This window comes from Grammomys surdaster, unplaced genomic scaffold, assembly GCF_004785775.1.
Source record: "Grammomys surdaster isolate TR1022 unplaced genomic scaffold, NIH_TR_1.0 375, whole genome shotgun sequence".
Lineage (NCBI taxonomy): Eukaryota > Metazoa > Chordata > Mammalia > Rodentia > Muridae > Grammomys > Grammomys surdaster.
This window is the reverse complement of record NW_021604794.1, coordinates 222,846-242,034: the sequence shown is the minus strand read 5'-3', so window position 1 is coordinate 242,034 and position 19,189 is coordinate 222,846. Positions and strand designations below refer to the sequence as shown.

The following is a 19,189-nucleotide window of genomic DNA, read 5'->3' as shown; positions in this document are numbered from 1 at the left end:
GGACTTATATTTTCCTACCATCATGCCTCAGCATGCAAGTATGAGATCATGTATCTTTAGGTTGATTGTTTTGTGTTAAGAATGTTTGGCTTTATGAATGCTTAAGTTGCTGATCTGAGTTTCATTTAAAAAAATCATAATATGAATTGGATCAATGGAATTAGGGCAGAATTTCTAATGATTTTTTAGCTGGCTGTAAAATACTCCTACCATGTTTGTTTGAAACAGCCTTCTGAATACTGAAGATTTTAAAGTCAAAATATCAATCATTTTTTAAAAACACTGAAGATTTACTATACCCTGTAATGTCAAATATTCTGCTAGGATTTAACTGTTTATGTAAAAATACACAGGTCTATCCCTTTCATTAATGTGCACATTAATAAATCTTTAATAAATGATATTCTGAAAATGCTAAGATGTATTTCTTTACTACTCATCAGTAAACATTTGGCTTTTGCACTAATTTTACATTTACAACTTTAATATAAAAATCTCTTGCAGAGAGGGCTTGTGAGTGGAACAAGCCAAGGTTGCCATGTCCAGGACCAGCAAAACCACTGAGCCAGGGCTTTCCAAGCCCAAAACCCCAGTATCTCATGGATAACAGTTACTGCTTTAGGAGAGAGAAGTGAAAAGCAGAACAAGTTAGTTGAAGGCCCTTCTATAAGAAGAGACGCAAAGTCAGGTAAGTCCCTCACAGATCTGGAAATCAGCAATAACGTGAAGAAAGCAGCCAAGGGGTACACCACCTGCCACCCTCAGAGGGTCACTGTTCAGCAAGCAGCCCAGGCAAGCTTGCAGAAAACAAACTTTTCCAGGGCCAGAAAAGGAAGGTGTGAGCTGCTTGTCACCCCACCCACCTGTACAAAAGGCACAAGGGACAGGAGTGCTCATTCAAATGTCTGGGTTTTTAAAGAAACAACCCATGAAAACATTTGAGGTTGTATTTAAAATCTGAGAAATAGTGGAGGCTCAAAACAAAACATATATTGCGAAACCCAAATATGGAGCTTGTGAGAGAAAGCCGAAAAGCAAAAGGTGGGCAGACAGGGTAGTGAACACGCACTGACTTGTCTCGGTCGGTCCTTAGGGAAGAACCACTGTGGGCACAACCCTTGGCATCTAAAGGAGGGGCCTTAGGGAATTAAAGACTCAAGTGTAAGTTAGAAAAAAAAAAAAACTGAAGAAAGACTTCCAAAGCCTCGAAACCTTACCACTTAAGATAATGACAGAAACTTATAACTGCTTCCTCTCTGGCAGAAAGGAGCACAGTCAGAGGTTGAAAACAACAGGCCCTTTGTAGCGGCCTGTTGTGCGTTGCTTATTCTATTACGAATTGGCTGGGAGATAAGAACAAACAAGACTACACCCCGTCTAACTCCAGGGAGAGGGGTGGGGCAACCTGGCTCCAGTCACTCCTGGGCATGTGTGTGCAGGGCGCCTGTTTGTAGTTGAGGTGGTTAGGAAACTCCATGCAGAGTCAGGAGCTGGGATAAGATGCAGACATCTTCCATTGCACAACCCAAACAAGTTGTGTTAATAAGGGACTTTACGGTATTTCTCCACCAAGAGCATTGAGAATATTTGAGTAATTATTTCTCTAAACTCTTTGTCAACAATATTTTTGTTCAATAAAAAAAAATCCTTAAAAACTTAAGACAAGTTCCCCTCTCTGCACCCTACTGTGTGAGCAAGGAATCACATATCAGCCAGCAGGTAAAGACAATGTGGCTTGGGATCATCTTCCTCCCTTGGCACTGGGGTAGGGTCTAGTCTAGGTGTCAGGTGCTGTGCTAGTTCCAGCAGTGGAGATTCTGCTCAACAACAACAGTTGCTAAGCCCTGGGCCTCTAGCTAGCAAGTCATGAGACAGTACAGCACCCATGATCCCAGGACAAAGCTAGTTTCTGTGGCTGTCCCATATCTCAGTGTATGTGCTTACCCTCATATGGCCGACCTGAGCCCACCCTAACAAAGCCACCCTCCCAACCCTCCAGTGTCCTTGGTTTTACTTTCTGCAGAGCACACATTTTCACTTTTGTGTATTCTGTTTTTCTCCCAGACTGGAATGTGTGTTCTCAGGAGAATGGCGATCTCACCAACCGCACTTGCCCTTGCAGGCTCCACAGTTTAAGTGCTGCACGCAGACAACATGCTTGGCAGACAGACAGAGAGACTGAACAGACAACACATAAGCTGGTGTGGAGCCAGCAGCAAGGAGGTCAGAGTCTGCTGGCCTCCTCAGCCAACCACGCTACCTCCACTTCCTCAGCTGGACAGAGGCAAGACTCACACATCAACAGTGAAGTTGAAACATAGGGCCACATAGCGTCTGATGGCATGAAACAAAGCCCTGGTCCTGAGATAATTTGCAGGATTCTTAAAATTCAAATATAGAGTGGCGTGTGGAGTACCAGGATATCAGCAAGGTAGTCTTGCTGCTTTGTGACACATAACTGAACTATAAAAGACAAAAAATGGCTAAAACCAGGACATAATTGTGATCTGCTGAGAGACAAATAGCAAAATAATTATGTAGAAAGGTAGGACTGGGGTGTTCATCTTAAGCAATGTTCATAAATCTAGTTCTAGGCTATCATTCCACTGACATCACTGATGCTATAGCAAGGTATGGAGTGTGACCAAGAGCATGCTTTGCATTCATTTCTCAGTGAGAAGAAGGTGGGCTAGCTGTTCCATCTGAACTAGAGACATGAGAATACATGGGGTCATCAACCAGAGGCATGAGAATGCATGGGGTCATAATGAAAATGGCAGAATATATCTCAACAGCAGGAGAGCTTTCTATACATGAGAAACTTACTTACAATGTACTCATATCTTTATGAATGCGTCATGTTACTCCAAAACATGCAGACGCATGTCCATGGAGGCAGAAATGAAATGAAACAAACCCAGAAAGCCCACATATCCCAAATAAACAAAAGATGGGATAAGGTGGGCCCTGGAAGACCGAGGGCAAGCTGGTCTCAGACAGGAGGGCAAGTGCCTTTCCTTCTGAGCAGTGAGTAGGGACAGGGCTGGGGTGAGATCAGGAAGCTTTCAAGTTGTAAAAATGTGCTTTTCTCAGTTCACTGGAGTCATCTATTTGGCTCAAAAGCAGACCTAAAAAAAGAGAGTTTTAAGGATTCTCATTCAAGCTATAATAAATAATGTTTAAAATGTTGTGTATTATCCAAACATATTTTAAATCCTTTAACACAGTTAATGATTTGCCTGTTTTTGTTCACATGGAAATGCTGAATGTCATTTGCCAATGCAGAATACTAAAATGGTACTCATTATAATTAAAACCTAATTGCTAAAGAAGCCCAGAGCTATGGAATTTATGATCCTGATACATGTTTATATAACAGGGACTCAGGAAAGAGTCAGTTAATTTACCAAGAAGTCCTTTGATTCTCCAGCATACTATAATGATCAGGACAGGTGAGTTTTGGTTTCTCATGATGGTACGTCATGGATTTGAGAGTCTCCCTATCCCTATTTGGAGCACAGAGTTGACCTCCATGCCTGCCATTTTTGCTCCAGCAGAGCCTTGAACATAGATAAGGCAGTAGGACCCCAGTAGCTGGCTGAGTCATCCAGGCACTCAGCTATATGTAGCTCAAGGTGTAGGGATCTGTAGCATCAAGTCCAGCAAGTGGAATCAATTTAAGTTAGAGTTTGAAAAAACAAAAGCCCACCCCAACTAGGAGTATGCAATGCCACAATCATCCTTCCACAGTTCAACTGCAAAGAACAGTAGCAAAGTACAGGAAACAACTTAACCAGAACAGATTATTTCCTGACTAATAAGGAAATGTAGGGTAGGGGTGGAGGCTCTATTTGAGAATTTTATACAGTTCTCCAGTTCTGAAGCTTAACAGCTCCCATGGTGGCTAAGTTGTTGCCACTACCCCAGTTTTGACATTTGTGCACAGAACCATTTGCCCTTCAGGTAATTAGGCTTATTACTTTAAAAATACAGCATTAAGAATGTTTGAATCATGCTAAATATCTCAAAAAGCAGAAATCTTACTATCTGCCTGCTTGGGTGTGCAGACTTGGTAGGAAAAGCTTGCAGAATGGTCTGCAGGTTAGCACATTCTACTTCTGGCAAACTGTGTCTCAAGAAGGAGCTATCAAGAGGTTCTATGCATGAAAAATACCTGGCCTTTGGTTTCCCCAGGATAGAACATGGAATTGTTAGCAAATATGTCCTGAAAAACAATGCTCATAAAGTGCTAAAACTCCCAAACAAAAATGACCCCTCAAAACAATATACAAGTGAGAAGCATTTAATGAACAACCTTTTCTTCACCAATAACTACTTAAATTAACCCCAGGAGACTCTTCAAAGGAACCAAAGAAGTCTCCTTGTTAAGACAAACTATATATAGACATCAAGACAATTATATGATGCATGCAACCACATATATATAATTATCCTAGCTTTTACATTCCCATTATCTTTATAAATACAGGATAAAAATCAGTCTAAACAATTTTCTGAGACCTCCTCAAGGATTATAGCAAGCCAGATATTGCTTAAAAAATGTGGTGTGGGGTGTGTGTGTGTGTAGTAAATATCAAAAGCAAATGTTTTGGACAGTTCTTTTCTACTCAAGGGTTTTACCAAGAATGTGTGCAGTGTTTTTGTTGTTGTTGTTGCTTTTTGGGGGGGAAGGGGAAACACCACAAATGACAGCTGTTCAAAAGCATGGAAATTAATTGGCAGCAAGAATTTCCTTGACTAATAGGGAAAAACTCAAAGCCACATGTCTGATGAGTTTGCTTTCCCACCCTAGTCAAGCATAGCCCTGTTAGTGATTAGGATTTGCAAACAGAAGTATAGTCAAGGTTCACATGCCATCATTCCTCTGTGGGACAACAGAGCTGCTCTCCCATCACTATCTGAACCGACAGAGGGGCTGACAGATGTGGCTGTAATTGACAGGGCAAAGGGTTAGCTAGCAAGTTTCTACCTTTTGTCAGAATCAGATGGAGGCACAGTAAGAATAATTCATTTACTGTATTAAAAATAGGAACAAGTTGTTACGTCCCAAACCCATGGTAAGCCATCTGCTTTTAGCTGTTTTTCCAGCAGTGTGGATGGATTCATGCTCTGACATGGGGCTCTCAAGTTGTAGCCTTGTGACCAATGGTGAGAATGGATGAGGCAGCTGGTCAGGATTAGGTGAACAGCTGTGGCCCTGGGACCAGGTTTTGTTACTGTGCTCAGAGCCTGACACCATGACCTTGGACTCATTAGCAGTAAGTTCTCATCACCCAAGCTAACAACAACTGATCAACCATGAAAAGTATCCCCTGAAGCTAGCAGTAAGATACCCAGGAGGGAACAAGAAACCCGTTCTATCTGAAGCCAATGAAACTGCTGACAGAGTTTAAGAAAAATATTCCCCTATTAGTTCCTAGACATCTGAAGCACTCTCTACATGCCATGCTGAGTAGCATACCTGGCCATCCCCAGACTTGGAAAGTTGGTGGGGACAATGAGTATGTCCAGCCTGGAGAAAGGGTGTGTTCCCAGGACAGTGTGTGCAGCTGAGAGGCAAGAAGGGATCAGCCACAGCAGGGCCTCTTGACAGGCACCCTCAAGGCACACTGGGGCAAACACTCGATAAGGAATGATGTCCTGGGTGGCAGTGGATGCACTCTGGAACCGACAGGGGTATTCCATATGACTACAGGTGTCATCATACCTGGGCAACACAGAAGAAGACAGTGGTTCAAACAGTCTTATTAGCAAAGGTGGTTCATTTCAAATATTGGCTTCTCTGCTTTTGGTCAGCAGTGAAAATTAGAGGTCAAATATTTATTTATGTGCATGAAGTGACCGAGTTACTTCAAACTAAGCTAATGAAAGTAAAGATCTTATTTTAGAATTATGGGGGTCAGAAGTGGGAAAGATTTGAAACAATAAAACAACCTCTCACCTAAATCAAAGCAAACTCTACACTCAGTCATGTGACTTCAAATACCATCATAGAGAAACTGCTCAAGTGACTGACAGTTCTGTGAGAGGGAGAGATGCAGTAGGTGTTTTATTTACTGACTTCATTGGGATCTCATAGAGCCCAGGTAGCTTTGAACTCAGGATATAGCTGAGGCTACCCTTTAACTTCTGATTCTTCTGCAACTATGTCTCAAGTCCTGGTATTATAGGTATGAGCTGCTATGTACATGGCTATAGGCAAATTAAAGATTCCATTCTAGAAAATCCTAGAATAAGTGACCTGGGGTGAGGTAGGACAATGAACCAATGGCAGTTATAGGTATAGTGTTAAAAAAAATCACAAGTAGCATTCAAAAAAAATCACAAACTATCTTATCAAAAAGTAACCTAGGAATTCTTCACAAAACTTGCCAGAGGCTTTTTTCACTATACTTTTGGGCTTTGGAGACAGGGTCACATTCATCCCAGGCTGGTTTTAAACTCCGACATAGATGAGAATGGCCTTGAACTCCTCATCATCTTGTCTCTATTTCCTGTATACTGGGATTACTTGCATATGCTTGGTTTACATAGTGCTGGGAATTAAACCCAGGGCTTCCTGCATGCTAGGAAAATACTCTACCAACTGAGCTATGTCTCCGGTCCCTTTCTAATGCACTTTCAGTATAAATTTACCGGAATCAACCTTCTAAGGAAGCAGAGCAGAATCCAGCTAGCCCCATCTGACATGTTACTCCCTGAAAGGAAAAGGCGGAACTGAAAGAAAATTCTTAGGGCCTGACTCACAGGCCTCAAGAGAACTTATATATCTAAAGAAACCAACATCAAAGAGAATTCTATTTTTTTTGTCTGTTAACATGCCCTCTATTTAGACACAATGGAAAAACCCTGTAACCTTAAATTGCAGATTATAATTCTAGCTGTGGGTGCTGCTGTGATTCATCACGGATACTGAAAGATCTCTAACTGCTTGCCTGCCTCAATTTGTGCAGGCTCCAACAATAATTCCTCTTTAGGTTTATGAAGTGTCTTCTACCCACCCAAGACCTGTGATCAGGAGATCCACACAGCTATGTATGTAAAAAAGCCTCACCTTCCACCATCATGCTTCAAGAATAACCAGCCCCAGTGAGGCCTGGTTATGGTTGGGGTGGGTAAAAGAAATGGAGACCCATAAAACTGCCAGGATAAAGTGACTGCAAGAATATAGTTACCAACACTGAACTCAAGCCAAAATCCTGGACTGATAGCATTACCTTATGGGAAAGAAAGCAAAGGTGTCTGCTTGTAAACATCCAACTAACAAGACTACAACATCCACCTAAAGACAGGAGCAAAGATGGCCAACCTGGTGAGCCTCTATGGAGTTTTAAACAGAAAACCACATCCTATGGTAATTTAAGCTCATATATTCTCTACTGAAAAGCTTTTACAAGCTGGCAGTTGACCATGTGTCCAAGGTAAGTTTGAGCTCCATGAGACCATCGGAAGCCAAGTGTGACAACAGCATGGACCAATATACCCAGAACTCCAGCACTCAGGAGGCTGGGGCAAGAATACTGTGGATTTGACACCAGCCTTGACTACATCACTTCTAGACCAGCTTGGGCTACATGTCACAACCTTGTCTCAAAAACCTGAAAAAAAAAGTGAGGGCCTTCAAAGCATACTACCTAAAGCTAGAACTCTCTGGACACAGTTAGGAAATAAGCTTAAGGTCTAAACATCATGATGGCATAGTGCAGGGAGGAATACTATCTAGAAATTGCTTATTCCCATGGAGTGAGATTATCTCTTACACCTAAGAAAACTCAAGGTTAGGGAACAGAGTGAAGGTGGCAATGGTACACCAAACAAGCCTGTTTGTTCAAGGGAAAAGATGAATCATTTTCTTTCCAGGCCTATATGAACACTCTCCAAACTAATGAGGATGATTACTGTTAGATGCATAACTTAATTTCGTCTTCTATAAAACTTAGGACTTAAAGGCAATCAAGCTATGGGAAAATTACATCAATGAGGCTCTTGATAGTGATAAACTGTATGAGGGGTGCCACTTGTGAGGTCTTAGGTAGAAACCAATACACCATGGCTTCAGTGGTTATGCTGTGACCAAGGCAAGGACTTCAGTATTGGGGCCTCTTTCTCTTCATCTCACCTGCAGTCTCACCAATATGGCTGCTTGAAGAGAGGACAGATTAGGAAGGATAGAAGAGAATGCTGTGGCATGACAGAATATTTGAATCATGTGTGTACACAGTACCCCAGTAGGCCACAGTGGATGTCAATCACATACTAAAATGCTTCCCAAGGTTTCCATATGCAAAAGATGACTCTATGCCCATTCGCTTCAAGACCCCATTCATGCAGCAGCTAAAAGGATTCAGGGCTTGTGTAATCAACAGTTAGTACAGACCCAGTGGCAACTGGAGATTCTTTCTCTTCCATTCATGGTAGCTTCCCTCAGTTTTTACTACTCTCAAGACAAACTTTTCCCATCCTAAGCCTTCCTTTCTGAAGAATAAGCCATCTCAACATCTTTAACATGGTGCCAGTTTTTCAATGCTTTCAATCAGTTTCATTGAGTTCTACTGAAGGCTAGCCAAGCTTCCATGCCAAGCATAAGCTGCATGACCCCCAAATGAAGAGGTTTAATGTAACACAGGACTCTTCTGTGGCTAGAACTAAATAAAATTAATGGATATTGGACTGTTTATCTAATGTCTTTAGCCTGTGTGTTTACTAAAATATTCATCCCAAGTGGACTGAAGGAGTTCTTTGCCCCTGCTAATTTAGCTTATCTGAATTGGTGATCAAAATGTCAGTGATCAATCCTTTGGCTAAATTCTGGAAGCTAGATGAACACTCAGGCAAGTGAAAGTCATGGTATGTAAAGCTTCTGTAAATATGAGGTTGACATGAGTGAGATTGGTGGGAAGTGTGGCAAGGCAGGCATTACCGGATGTGAGCATGCCCTGAAACACCAACATGAGTGTGATGGCAAAACAGAGATGCTCAATCCATGGAGCTGGGAATGTGGTGGATAAATAGAACCACTCTGATGACCAGAGATGGTCATATGAGATGTGATGGTATGGCAGGATTGAGAACTCTAAACTATTGCTTTATCAGTTGTACATTTCTGATGGACAAGCATGCAGACAATCAAAAACAAAGTGTGCACTGTCAGTCATAGAAGGGAGTGTGAAGAGGTCATTCTACATCACTACCTATCTTCATCCTTGCACAAAACAACATATTTACTGGAGTGGGGCATGTGACCTCCCCTAGTTCCCCTGATTGGCTGGCCTTTTTGGACCCCCTTATCAAGAAGGATCTTTTGGAGTCTGCTGTCTGGCCTCTGTTAACCAGTGCAGGAGTTGCCCTATTTGGGAACTGACATGGAAGTATTAGGAAACCTGGCACCCATGTATTCTCTCTCTGTTCAATCTGTCAGTGGCCAAATCTCTGCCATCATTTCATTCTGTATGCTCTTCAACTTGTTCCTAGCACACGAGGGCAGAAGAACAGATTTCACTTTCCCTAGGCCCCAAAGGAAGTTTCTTAGCTTCCTTGTCCCCAGTTCCCCCATCCGACCTGGTCATGCTCTCTTCACAAATGGCAGAGACAAATGAAAAGGGATTCCAATTACTCTGAGCAGGAGAGCCCAACCCTACCTAATTTCTTGGTTTTCATCTCCTAATGATCAATGAGCGCTAAGACTGTAGGTAAACTTCATTATTAAGAACCAACAAACAAAGTCATCACTGTACCAAAAAAAAAAAAAAGTGACATAGCTCCCATAGAGCTCCTCAGGTTCAAGGGCCCCCATGTTTTCTTTCTTTTTCAAAAATTACATTGTGTGTGTGTGTGTGTGTGTGTGTGTGTGTGTGTGTGTGTGTGTTACAGCAAGGTGTTCATACAGAGGTCAGAGAATAACTTTTGAGACTTGGCTCTCTTCTTCTAATATGTATGTGGGTTCTGGGGATTGAACTCAGGCTTTCAGGTTTGACAGCAAGAGCCTTAACACTGAGCCATCTCCCAGACTCTCAACTTCTGTTTTTCTGAGGATACTCTTCAGTTAGTATCAATAGCTGGGTCATGTTGGTAACTCCAAGTAAGGAGATGGCTCCAAGATGCCTTCTGACATTGCTCAGTTCTTATATTCAGGTTTTAAACATCTCTAGGAAAGATTCTAAGTCACCTCTCTAGAGATTAGACCTAGAACATCTCTAGGAAAAAACTGTAAGTCACCTCTCTAGAGATTAGACCTGGTATAAATGAGTACAGGTATTGTTCCTCAGTAGGTAGGAAAATAAACAAAATGTCAGAGGCTCTTTATCCTCATTTATAACCAAAAGTAACAGAGCCAACACACCTTACAAGTCTCTCCTCAGGACTAAATGACCCTAGACACTGCCTGTACATAGCCAGTGGCTTCTGTGTGGATTCAGGATCAGCTGGGACACACGGCAGTCACAAACCTTGCAGCATATCAGTGCTCTACCACAAGAAAGTACATTTCTTGCTCATATCAAGTCAACATTACTCTTTAGGGCCCCTGTCTTCCTCATTCAGATATTGGGGCCATTTACAATTACAAAATGAAGACTACCTGTGGATCCAGAGCAAGATAAGGGAATACGAGAGTCTCACTTACAGTTAAATATCCCTACATGAAAGCAGTATGTGTCACTTCTGTCCACAATTCCCCTCTTCCCTTTTAAGGATACAAGTAAAAGCTAATAATCTTTCTGGGACTATATAAAGTAGAGCAATTAGGAAAGACACTCCAAATCTGACATACTACTGAGAAAAAAAATGTAGAATCTAGCTCTGTGCTGCCAAGAAAGCATAATGTAGACAGGAAGTGTGCCTTTCAGAGAAGAAATCATACGGTGTCAGTTCCTGAGGACACTGCCAGCCATAGCCACCATGGTGAGAATACAAGCATCATAGCAAAGAAAGACCAGTACAGAATGTTAACTTGGTTTCTTTTTCTGTTCTGTTTGAGGCAGGGTCTCATAGAGGGTTGGTCTTGAACTTGCTGTGTATCCAAGGTTGACTTTAACTTCTTACCTCTCTGCCTCTGCCTCCATCACGTAGGATTACAAGTACTGGCCACCACACCTGTTTATGTGGTGCTAGGGATGGAATCCAGGGCTAAATGCCTGCAAAATAAGGACTCTACAAACAAAGCCCTGTCACTCAGTCTTATTTCAAACATCAAATAAACATCTGTATCATTCTTCTGGATTGTCTTTATGCAATACCCTATATTAATGTCTAGAAAGCTAATGCTGATTTTTCTCTCTATTAAAAGAGGGGAGCAGAGAAGACAGTTAATAGGCCTCAACTCAGCAGGCATCCTTTAACCCAACAACTATATGAGTTTTCCTGTTGCCTATGCTCCCAGAGGCCACTGAGCACCACTGAAGAGGTTGCCCCACAACATACTACCAACAGCCATCACTGGGCTCAGTGCCCTCCTCGGGTCAACTAGATCTTTTACTGCACTCTTCTTTTGAGTGTGCACCTTCACTTAATTAAGCCACTTTTTGATCAGCCACTATGACCAACTTCTAAAGAGTAGGAGGGAGATGGTTCAATCTGCAGCTTTTTAATTTAAGCAAGTATGTAGAAATGCTTCTCCTGACATCACAGATTTCACATCCACCTGCTTTCTTCTTTTTCCTCATGTGCCCATACTTCTGCCTCCCAACCCTCTTTTTCCCAGTAGACCCTTTTCTTGCTTTGATGAGGTCCAAACTGGCCCAGGTTTTCAGCAGAAATGACTCACAGCCCTAGGGTGAAGTCAGCAAATTCCCAAACACAAACCTGAAGTCAGCCTCTGATGGTGGGAGGGGGAGGGTGTGCTCAGTTATCAGATCATCTGATGAGGATGTCTCGGGCTTCATTTCTGTCCAGCATCCCACTGCAATTGCGAAGGTAGAGGCAGGCATTGGCATGGTCACATAGTAATGCCAGCTCATGTATCCTGTAAACAGAGAGCAACTGTCATCAGGTGCTATGTGGCTCTGACCCTACTCAATTCTAGTTCTTCTCTCAAGGCATTTCAGAGCCTGCGGGACAAACTGGCAATGCCTCATCTTTGACACAGGTCATGCCACCTGAAAAGGCATGACTTCAAACCTCAGAGAAAGCATAAGAGAGATGCTAGTTTGAAGGCAGCCAAGGAGTTCTGGGTCTCTTCTAGAGATCAGATTGAAGTCATCAGCAAGGCTAAGTGTACAGGGTAGTGGCCATTTAGCCACAAACACAGAAGAGCTCTGGCCTTTGGCTACCACAGATACAAGAACACAGCCTCTTTTTCTCCATGCCTGGCATGAAAAAGAAAACACAGCTGACATTTGATTTAAAAAAAATGAATAAATGAGGAATGATCACTTCTGTGCTGTAATCTAACTATTTTTTAAAATTCAATTAAAGTCATTCTAAGATGGATACAGTAGGAAAGCATGAAATTATGGAAAGGAAGTGCCTAGGTTTTGGTCCTGACTTTACAACCAATTAGCTGTGGAAATGTGGGTCTTACCCTCATCCTTCTATTTAGTTGATCACCCTCTACTCCCTGAGCTTATGCAAAGCAAAAGTAGAGAGTTCTTGGTACCAAAGATTCCCACCCCAGCTCAGAATGTATTCTCTACTTGGTCCAGACACTAGAGAAGGCTTTTCCCAAATAACTGATAATTTATAATCTTAGGTCTCTTTTACTTAAAAGATGAGGAAGTAAGCTTCCTGTTTCTGATATCTGAACACATCTTCTAATTTAGTATGACATACTTATCCAAGCATCTGCTATAAATTGATAGTTCATAGAATCAGGCATAGTAGTGAGTAGCCCGCCCATGGCTATATGGAAAGTTTAGCAAGTTTGAAAATAGCCTGGGATCTACATGAGACTTCATCTCAGTGTGTGTGTGTGTGTGCGCACACATGTCTAGTACCAACAGAGGTCAAAGGATAGTGTCAAATCCCTTGGAACTGCAGCTTCAGATGTGTGAGAGCCACCATGTGGGTGTTGGGAATCAAACTCAGGCCCTCTGCAAGAGCAACAAGTGCTTTTAACCACTGAGCCATCTCTCTAGCTCCTTACATGACTGTTTTTAGGTTTTTTGTTTTTTGTTTTTTTTTGAAAAGCTTTGACTTAAAAAGAAAAAAGAAATAGAAAAAAAGCCCAGGTCTAAATCCAAGAGTTAGTCATGACCTACAGTATTCTTTTGACAATTTACTATGAATTTGAGCTTTGCTTTTAAAAAAAAATCTAAACCCTAGGAGCTAGGGATATAGAACAGTTTTTAAGAATACTTGCCTTATACACATACACCTGTAATCTCTGCTCTTGGGAGATAGCGTCAGGGAGATCAGAAATTTAAGTTTGTCCTTGGCTACATACTAAGTTCAGACCAGCCTCGGCTACATAAGAACTCTGGAATCAGCCAAAGAGCAGCCATAGAGAGGCTTCAAGAGCAGAGGCCTGAATGCTAGAGATATGGATCTCTAGAGACGTGGATGCTAGAGATCTGTGATCAGCAGTGGTGAGGCTGACTAGTACACTCTCAACTGCCAGTCTGCTTCTTAAACTTCTCTTCCCGAGTCTTAACAAACCAAGGAGCTTCAAGGCACTTGCAGAAAGCCTAGAGTTCAAGTCTGAGAGAACAAAGCATAAAATACACCTGGAGGACAGTGAGCACACTCAGATGTTACCACCACCAGACACAAAACCTCAGAACTAAGAGAACGTGTTGCAGTCCTCCAAAATTTGTTCTCCACAATCATGTGGTTGGTTAAGAAAAGCTTGATGGGAACAAGAAAGACACAATAAAGAGATGAGAGAAGATATCGAGGTGAAATATAATAAAGGGATGAGAGAAGATACCGAGGTGAAATCTCTCCCAGATGGTCAAGCAAAATGTCAAATCGAACCAAGCCCAAAGAAAACAAAACAACAAAAATAAGGGAGAAGGAAAGTGTAGTTGAGAGGCCCAACACCCATGTAATAGACTTCATCCAAAACACAGCGGAGAAAGTAGGAGAGGACTGTCAGCTTACAACTTAGGGTATTGCCCCAAAAGGGAACATAGGACACTAGACAGAAAGGACACAAAGTACCTGAGACACAGAATAAGCCACTTATATCATGAGTAGTATGACACTGAAGCAGGAGAATAAAGACAAGACCCTACCTTTTCAGATACCAGAGCTTAAAATCACCCACTTCTTATACACCCATATTCTTCGGAAGCTACTTTACAGAAATATGCTCCAAAAAGAGGCCAGAGAGAAATGAGAATGCCTGCAGATTTCTTGCCCATGGAAGCCAATTAAGGATCCAGAGAGAGCCCTTCAAGGAGGTCAGGAGTCTAGGGCTGACAAACACATAGAAATCCAAGAAAATAGAGTGGGAAAACACCAAAGCACCATTATTAACTCCAAGTAGAAGGAACACACAGAAATAGAGCTTTTCTACAAGGCTCTGGCTCTTCACGCACACAAACTTGAAGTATTGATGCAACTCGTCTAATGTGACCTATAAGGAAAAGATAGGACACTGGGAAGGCCCAGCTTTGCATAACCAGCACCTTGTCAAGGGTGCAATTCGGGAAACACCAAGTAGCCAGGTTAAGGGTTAGAAGCAGCTATTTTGTTTATGTTTGCCCATAGATGAATGCTCAGAGACTGTGCTATATTGCTCAGCCTTCTTTTTGCTTTTTATTTTGAGACAGAACATCACTAAGTACCCAGGCTGGCCTTGAACTAGAGTTCTTTCTGCCTTGGGTTTCTGCCCAGAGTAGCTGGGGTTATAGGTATGTGCTAGAAGGCCTACCTGAAAGTGGTTATTTCTGAATCAGGGTACCAGTATAGTGAGAAGGAGAAGCAAGATGACTGCCCTTTGGGAAGAGAATATAATAGAAACAGCAATTATTTGGCACTTAAATAATGTATTTTAATGTAAAACAAAATTAAATCATTGAAGAGTAATCTCTTTTTTCTTTTTGACTGGCCTTCAACCCATGGCAACTGTTGTCTTAACTATATCCCAGGTCCTGAGATTGCAAAGGAGAATCATCACACGCAGAAAAATAACATTTTTCAGTCTTGAGGCACTGTTAAAGTGATAAAGTACAACTTCAAGTGGGAAGGAAAATCTAGAAATGAGGAATAGGCAGTAAGAACAACATGCTATGCCCACTAGGCCTCTCTGCCAGTGCTCACCATTGAGCTTTGGCCTGCTCTTTTACTATCTGTCTAGTTTTAGAGATGTCTGGGTTTTCAGGTACTGAAACTACTTCTAAGGTCACCAAGAATTAGAGGGCCAATCACATGACACTTCACCTAGCACTCAGGGTGAGGTCGCAAAGGCAGTACAGGACACAGAGGCACAGCAATAAGAGGAGTGGAGATACGTAGGAAAAGTTAGCAACTACAACACTATGGAATCTGAAGTGAGACAGTGAAAGCCATGGCAAACTTGCTGAGGTCTAGCAGAGACAGTGGGAGCCACCACTGCTCCCTCAAGGTCTTCTCTGAAGCTAAAAGAATGGAAAGAATGTTTGTTTGTTTGTTTGTTTGTTTGTTTAATGTGCTGAAAATCACATTATTTTTCTATTTCATTATTTTGGGTACCGAAGGAGCAGACTGAACATTTGTCCCACATGACAACAAGTGGCACGAGGACATCAGAATCTAAGTGTCTGTCTGTATTTGTAGTTGTGTCTGAAGAGCTGCAGACAGCTTTCTGTGGCATAGCTGTGAAGGCTCTGCATTTTCTCTTTCTGAGAGTTCACTTGGAAGAGACTATTTCATACCTCAGGCTTTTTCTCAGCCCCAAGTGGCATCACAGAGCACCCAAGCTGGTTGGCCCTTACGAATCTAGTTCTAAAGGCCTTGGGTGATTTATAGAACTTCTGGGAGCAGCTTCTCAAGAACCTCTATCCTGATCTTGAGCAATGTTCAAGCCAGCCCTGGACTATAGGGGAACTTCCTGTGTCCTGGGAAGAGCTTTTGGTTTGGACTATGGGAACATTTCTAGAATTCTCACCAGGAATTAAAACCTCTTCTGTGTTGCTCTTAGGTTAGTATATTGTGAATCTAGCTACATCCAGGGCAGTATTGTATAGGTAGCAGGGCTTATAGTCCAGAGAACCTGCTATTTGCAGTCAGCCTTCCTTGTAGACAGATCTGATGAGGGTTAATTTCTTTACAGTAAACCATGGGTCAGTGCTGGCTCTGGACATGTAGGGTCCAGTTCCTGCTATATGCCTGCTAGCTGGAGCATGTTCATGTCTTTGGATACCTCGTATATACTAGAGGAACAATCATAATGCCTACCTCACAGAATCATGTGAGGGATAAAGTGGATAAGCAAGTACAAGTCATGAACACAGTGCTGACCACAGTGCTTGTCTCTGTCATTGTCACTGGGCTGTCATCATTTGAACCACTCTGCTCTACAGCTGCCTCTCCTGGCCGGCCATTCAGGATGACTTTTCTGGAGGCAGAAGCAGGATGTTTGAAGGTATGGCTCCCACATGTGCCCTGAAACCATGACCTGATGAGGCCCACGTTTGGGGTTTAAGGTTGAATGGCATTCAAACGAAATGCAAACAAAGTGATCCATTTAAAGGACAGTGACAGCCCAAAGGGGGCATCCTGCATGACTTCATATAGAATGGGCCATTTGGAGACTATTTAAATGGTGTTTACTTTCAGTGAGCTGTCCTCCATGAAATAGACAGTGAATGCCTTCATTTTCCTTTTTATTCAATGCACTTGTACCCAACCCCCTCACAGGACCAGCTGCAAAACAAAGAGAACACACTGTACTTACATTAGCCCAAAGTTTTTCCTCTGTAGAAGCCAGAAGCCCATCACACCCCTGGATGACTTCATAGCCAGGCCTGGACTCATTAACAAGGCAGCAGAGATGGGGGCTATGGAGACACCAGAATTAATGGTGCTCCTTTTTCTCTGGCTTGAGCAGCCAAGCTCATCCTCCCTTTCACACAGATTCTATAACTGTGGGTTTATGAGCCCTTCTCAAACAGAGACCTGAACTCTTTATACCATTTTCTTAAATGAGAACATATTTAGAGGCCTGTTTCAATAATCTCACAAAGCTGTTGTGCCATGAGACACCTGTCTTACAAGCATGGCAGCAGTTACAATAAGACCCAAATAAACATTTTCATCTTCAAAACAGGACTGAAAATTTCCTTAGGGATATCTAGATTTTGAAAGATTAACAGGACTTGAAAGGGGCTGATTTTCAAGTCAAAAGAGATGATCTAAAAAGTTGGTTTTGGCTCTAGATGCAGCTCAGCTATGAGTACTCACGTAGCATGCACAGTGCTCTGGGTTTGATGCCCACCACACTAAATACATCACAATAAGAATTTTCTTCTGAAAGTAAGTACACCATAACCTAGAAATGCTAACACCACCACCTGAGTCACTGTTTCATTCACTGCTCTGAAATCTGTCCTTGGAACAGCTTTGGAGACTCTCTTCATATGGAGATAGTAAGGTACCAGTGAGGAGAGGCAAAGATGACAAGGAGCCAGCCTCAGCTCAGTAGGTGAGAGCAGGGGACCAAAGGGATGTGAGTGTGACTCTGTATCTTACACTTGTGAAAAACTTCACTATTTGAGACAGGCATTTTTATAAAATGAAAAAAATTAGAAAATAAAAGTCCTGTAGTCACATTTTGGTCATACCAATTAGCAATAGTAAACTAATGTGGTATATGGGTAGTCAAGTCCTGCATACCTGGTACATCACTGAAACTCCAAAGGCAGCTACCACCACACATCACCCTACTTCTGCACAGGCAAGAATGCCTGATATTAAAGAGTTAGTGGCAAAAGGTTGTTGTTAAATTGGCAAAGTGCTTGCCTTGCATATAGGGAAATTAAATTGGTTAACTCCCCAGCATCACTTAAACAGGGTGTGGAGGTGCCCATTTGCTGTGTGAACACCTGGGATGAAAAGGCAGAACACAAAGATCATGATTGGCTGCACTGCAAGCTTGAGGCTAGCTTGATCAACATAAGATCTTGCCTCAATTAAACAGAATAACAACAAGAATAAAAATAAACAGAATAACAACAAGAATAAAAATCAATAGACAAAAACTATTTTAAGGCCAGCCAAATAAACGAGATTTAAAAAAAAAATTGTTGTTTTCTCTGAAAATTTAAAAAGGCATACGAAATCTTTCTATTGGAAGCACTCATGTAACCTTGGAAGCTTTCTGCTTCAGGGTAGACAAACAGAATGAAGCCCTCAGTGATGTACAATTAATGTGCTCTCATGCAACATATCACGTTTCTCTCCCCGGATCTAATGTATTTCCTACCTTAAGACTATCCTCTAACAACAATCTTTTTTTCATAGCTTCCTGTCCAAACTATTCCCTATGGCAATAATGCTTTGGAAACATGATTACAAAGGCAAGCTGTATAGGAATACATGTATTTATGAGTATATAATAACTTAACTACATTATGTAAATATGAATATCACAGAAACGTGTGTAAGCACGACATACATATTGGAAGAATGCTTCTCCACATTTCATTGTTCTTCCCCTCATGGAATCCTTCGCCATCCCCAGGTGCTTCAGCAAACTCCAGCATTCTTTCTGTTATTACTGAGACATTGCATTTACACAACTGCTTTATGAGCTATTGGCTCCACTAGCACAGACTCGTCCACACCAGTCTTCATCACTATTGTTCGAGGGCTGAAACTGGCATCAGGTGGGTCAGTGCCCACCAGCCTTCCCTAACCAGGTCAGACAATGGCTTCACAGGCCAATGCAAGGAGGTCTACAAGGAGGTCTCGGGTCTCTGTCTTTGCAGGAAGTATAGTCCTGGACACAGGAGACCAGGAGAGAATAACCTTCAAAGGTAAAAGAGCGCCACCTGCTGAAGTGAGAGTTGTAGATTGTGAGCACCCCATGGTTTCATGGCTTCCCTAAAGGAACGCTGGTCCCAGTCTTGTTAGTCTATCAGATCTCCTGGATGCACATGACTATAATGCAGATGGGTAGTTCCCCCAAAACAAAAGGACATCAGTGGGCTGACCACTACCTTTCCAGATGGTTGGTCAGAAGACAAACAATGTCTTGTATGCAAACATTCGCTGGCAGAAGCACTGTGGTCCAAAAGAAAAAAATCCTAAC

At 42.1% G+C, this 19,189-nt stretch overlaps 1 protein-coding gene across 3 annotated transcripts in view; it reads right to left on the bottom strand.

Annotated features, from left to right (window-relative positions):
• The window catches only part of Aopep (aminopeptidase O (putative)), a 298,386-nt gene that overhangs the window by 206,821 nt on the left and 72,376 nt on the right, over positions 1-19,189 (bottom strand). For all 3 annotated transcript variants that reach the window (XR_003713119.1, XM_028781229.1, XM_028781230.1), the window contains exons 4-5: positions 11,821-11,980; positions 5,483-5,728 (exon numbers count right to left, since the gene is read on the bottom strand). Coding sequence is in view for 2 of the 3 variants with exons in the window: in XM_028781229.1 (XP_028637062.1) it covers positions 5,483-5,728; positions 11,821-11,980 (406 nt within the window). In the remaining variant the exon portion in view is untranslated. The remainder of the gene's footprint in view (positions 1-5,482; positions 5,729-11,820; positions 11,981-19,189) is intronic.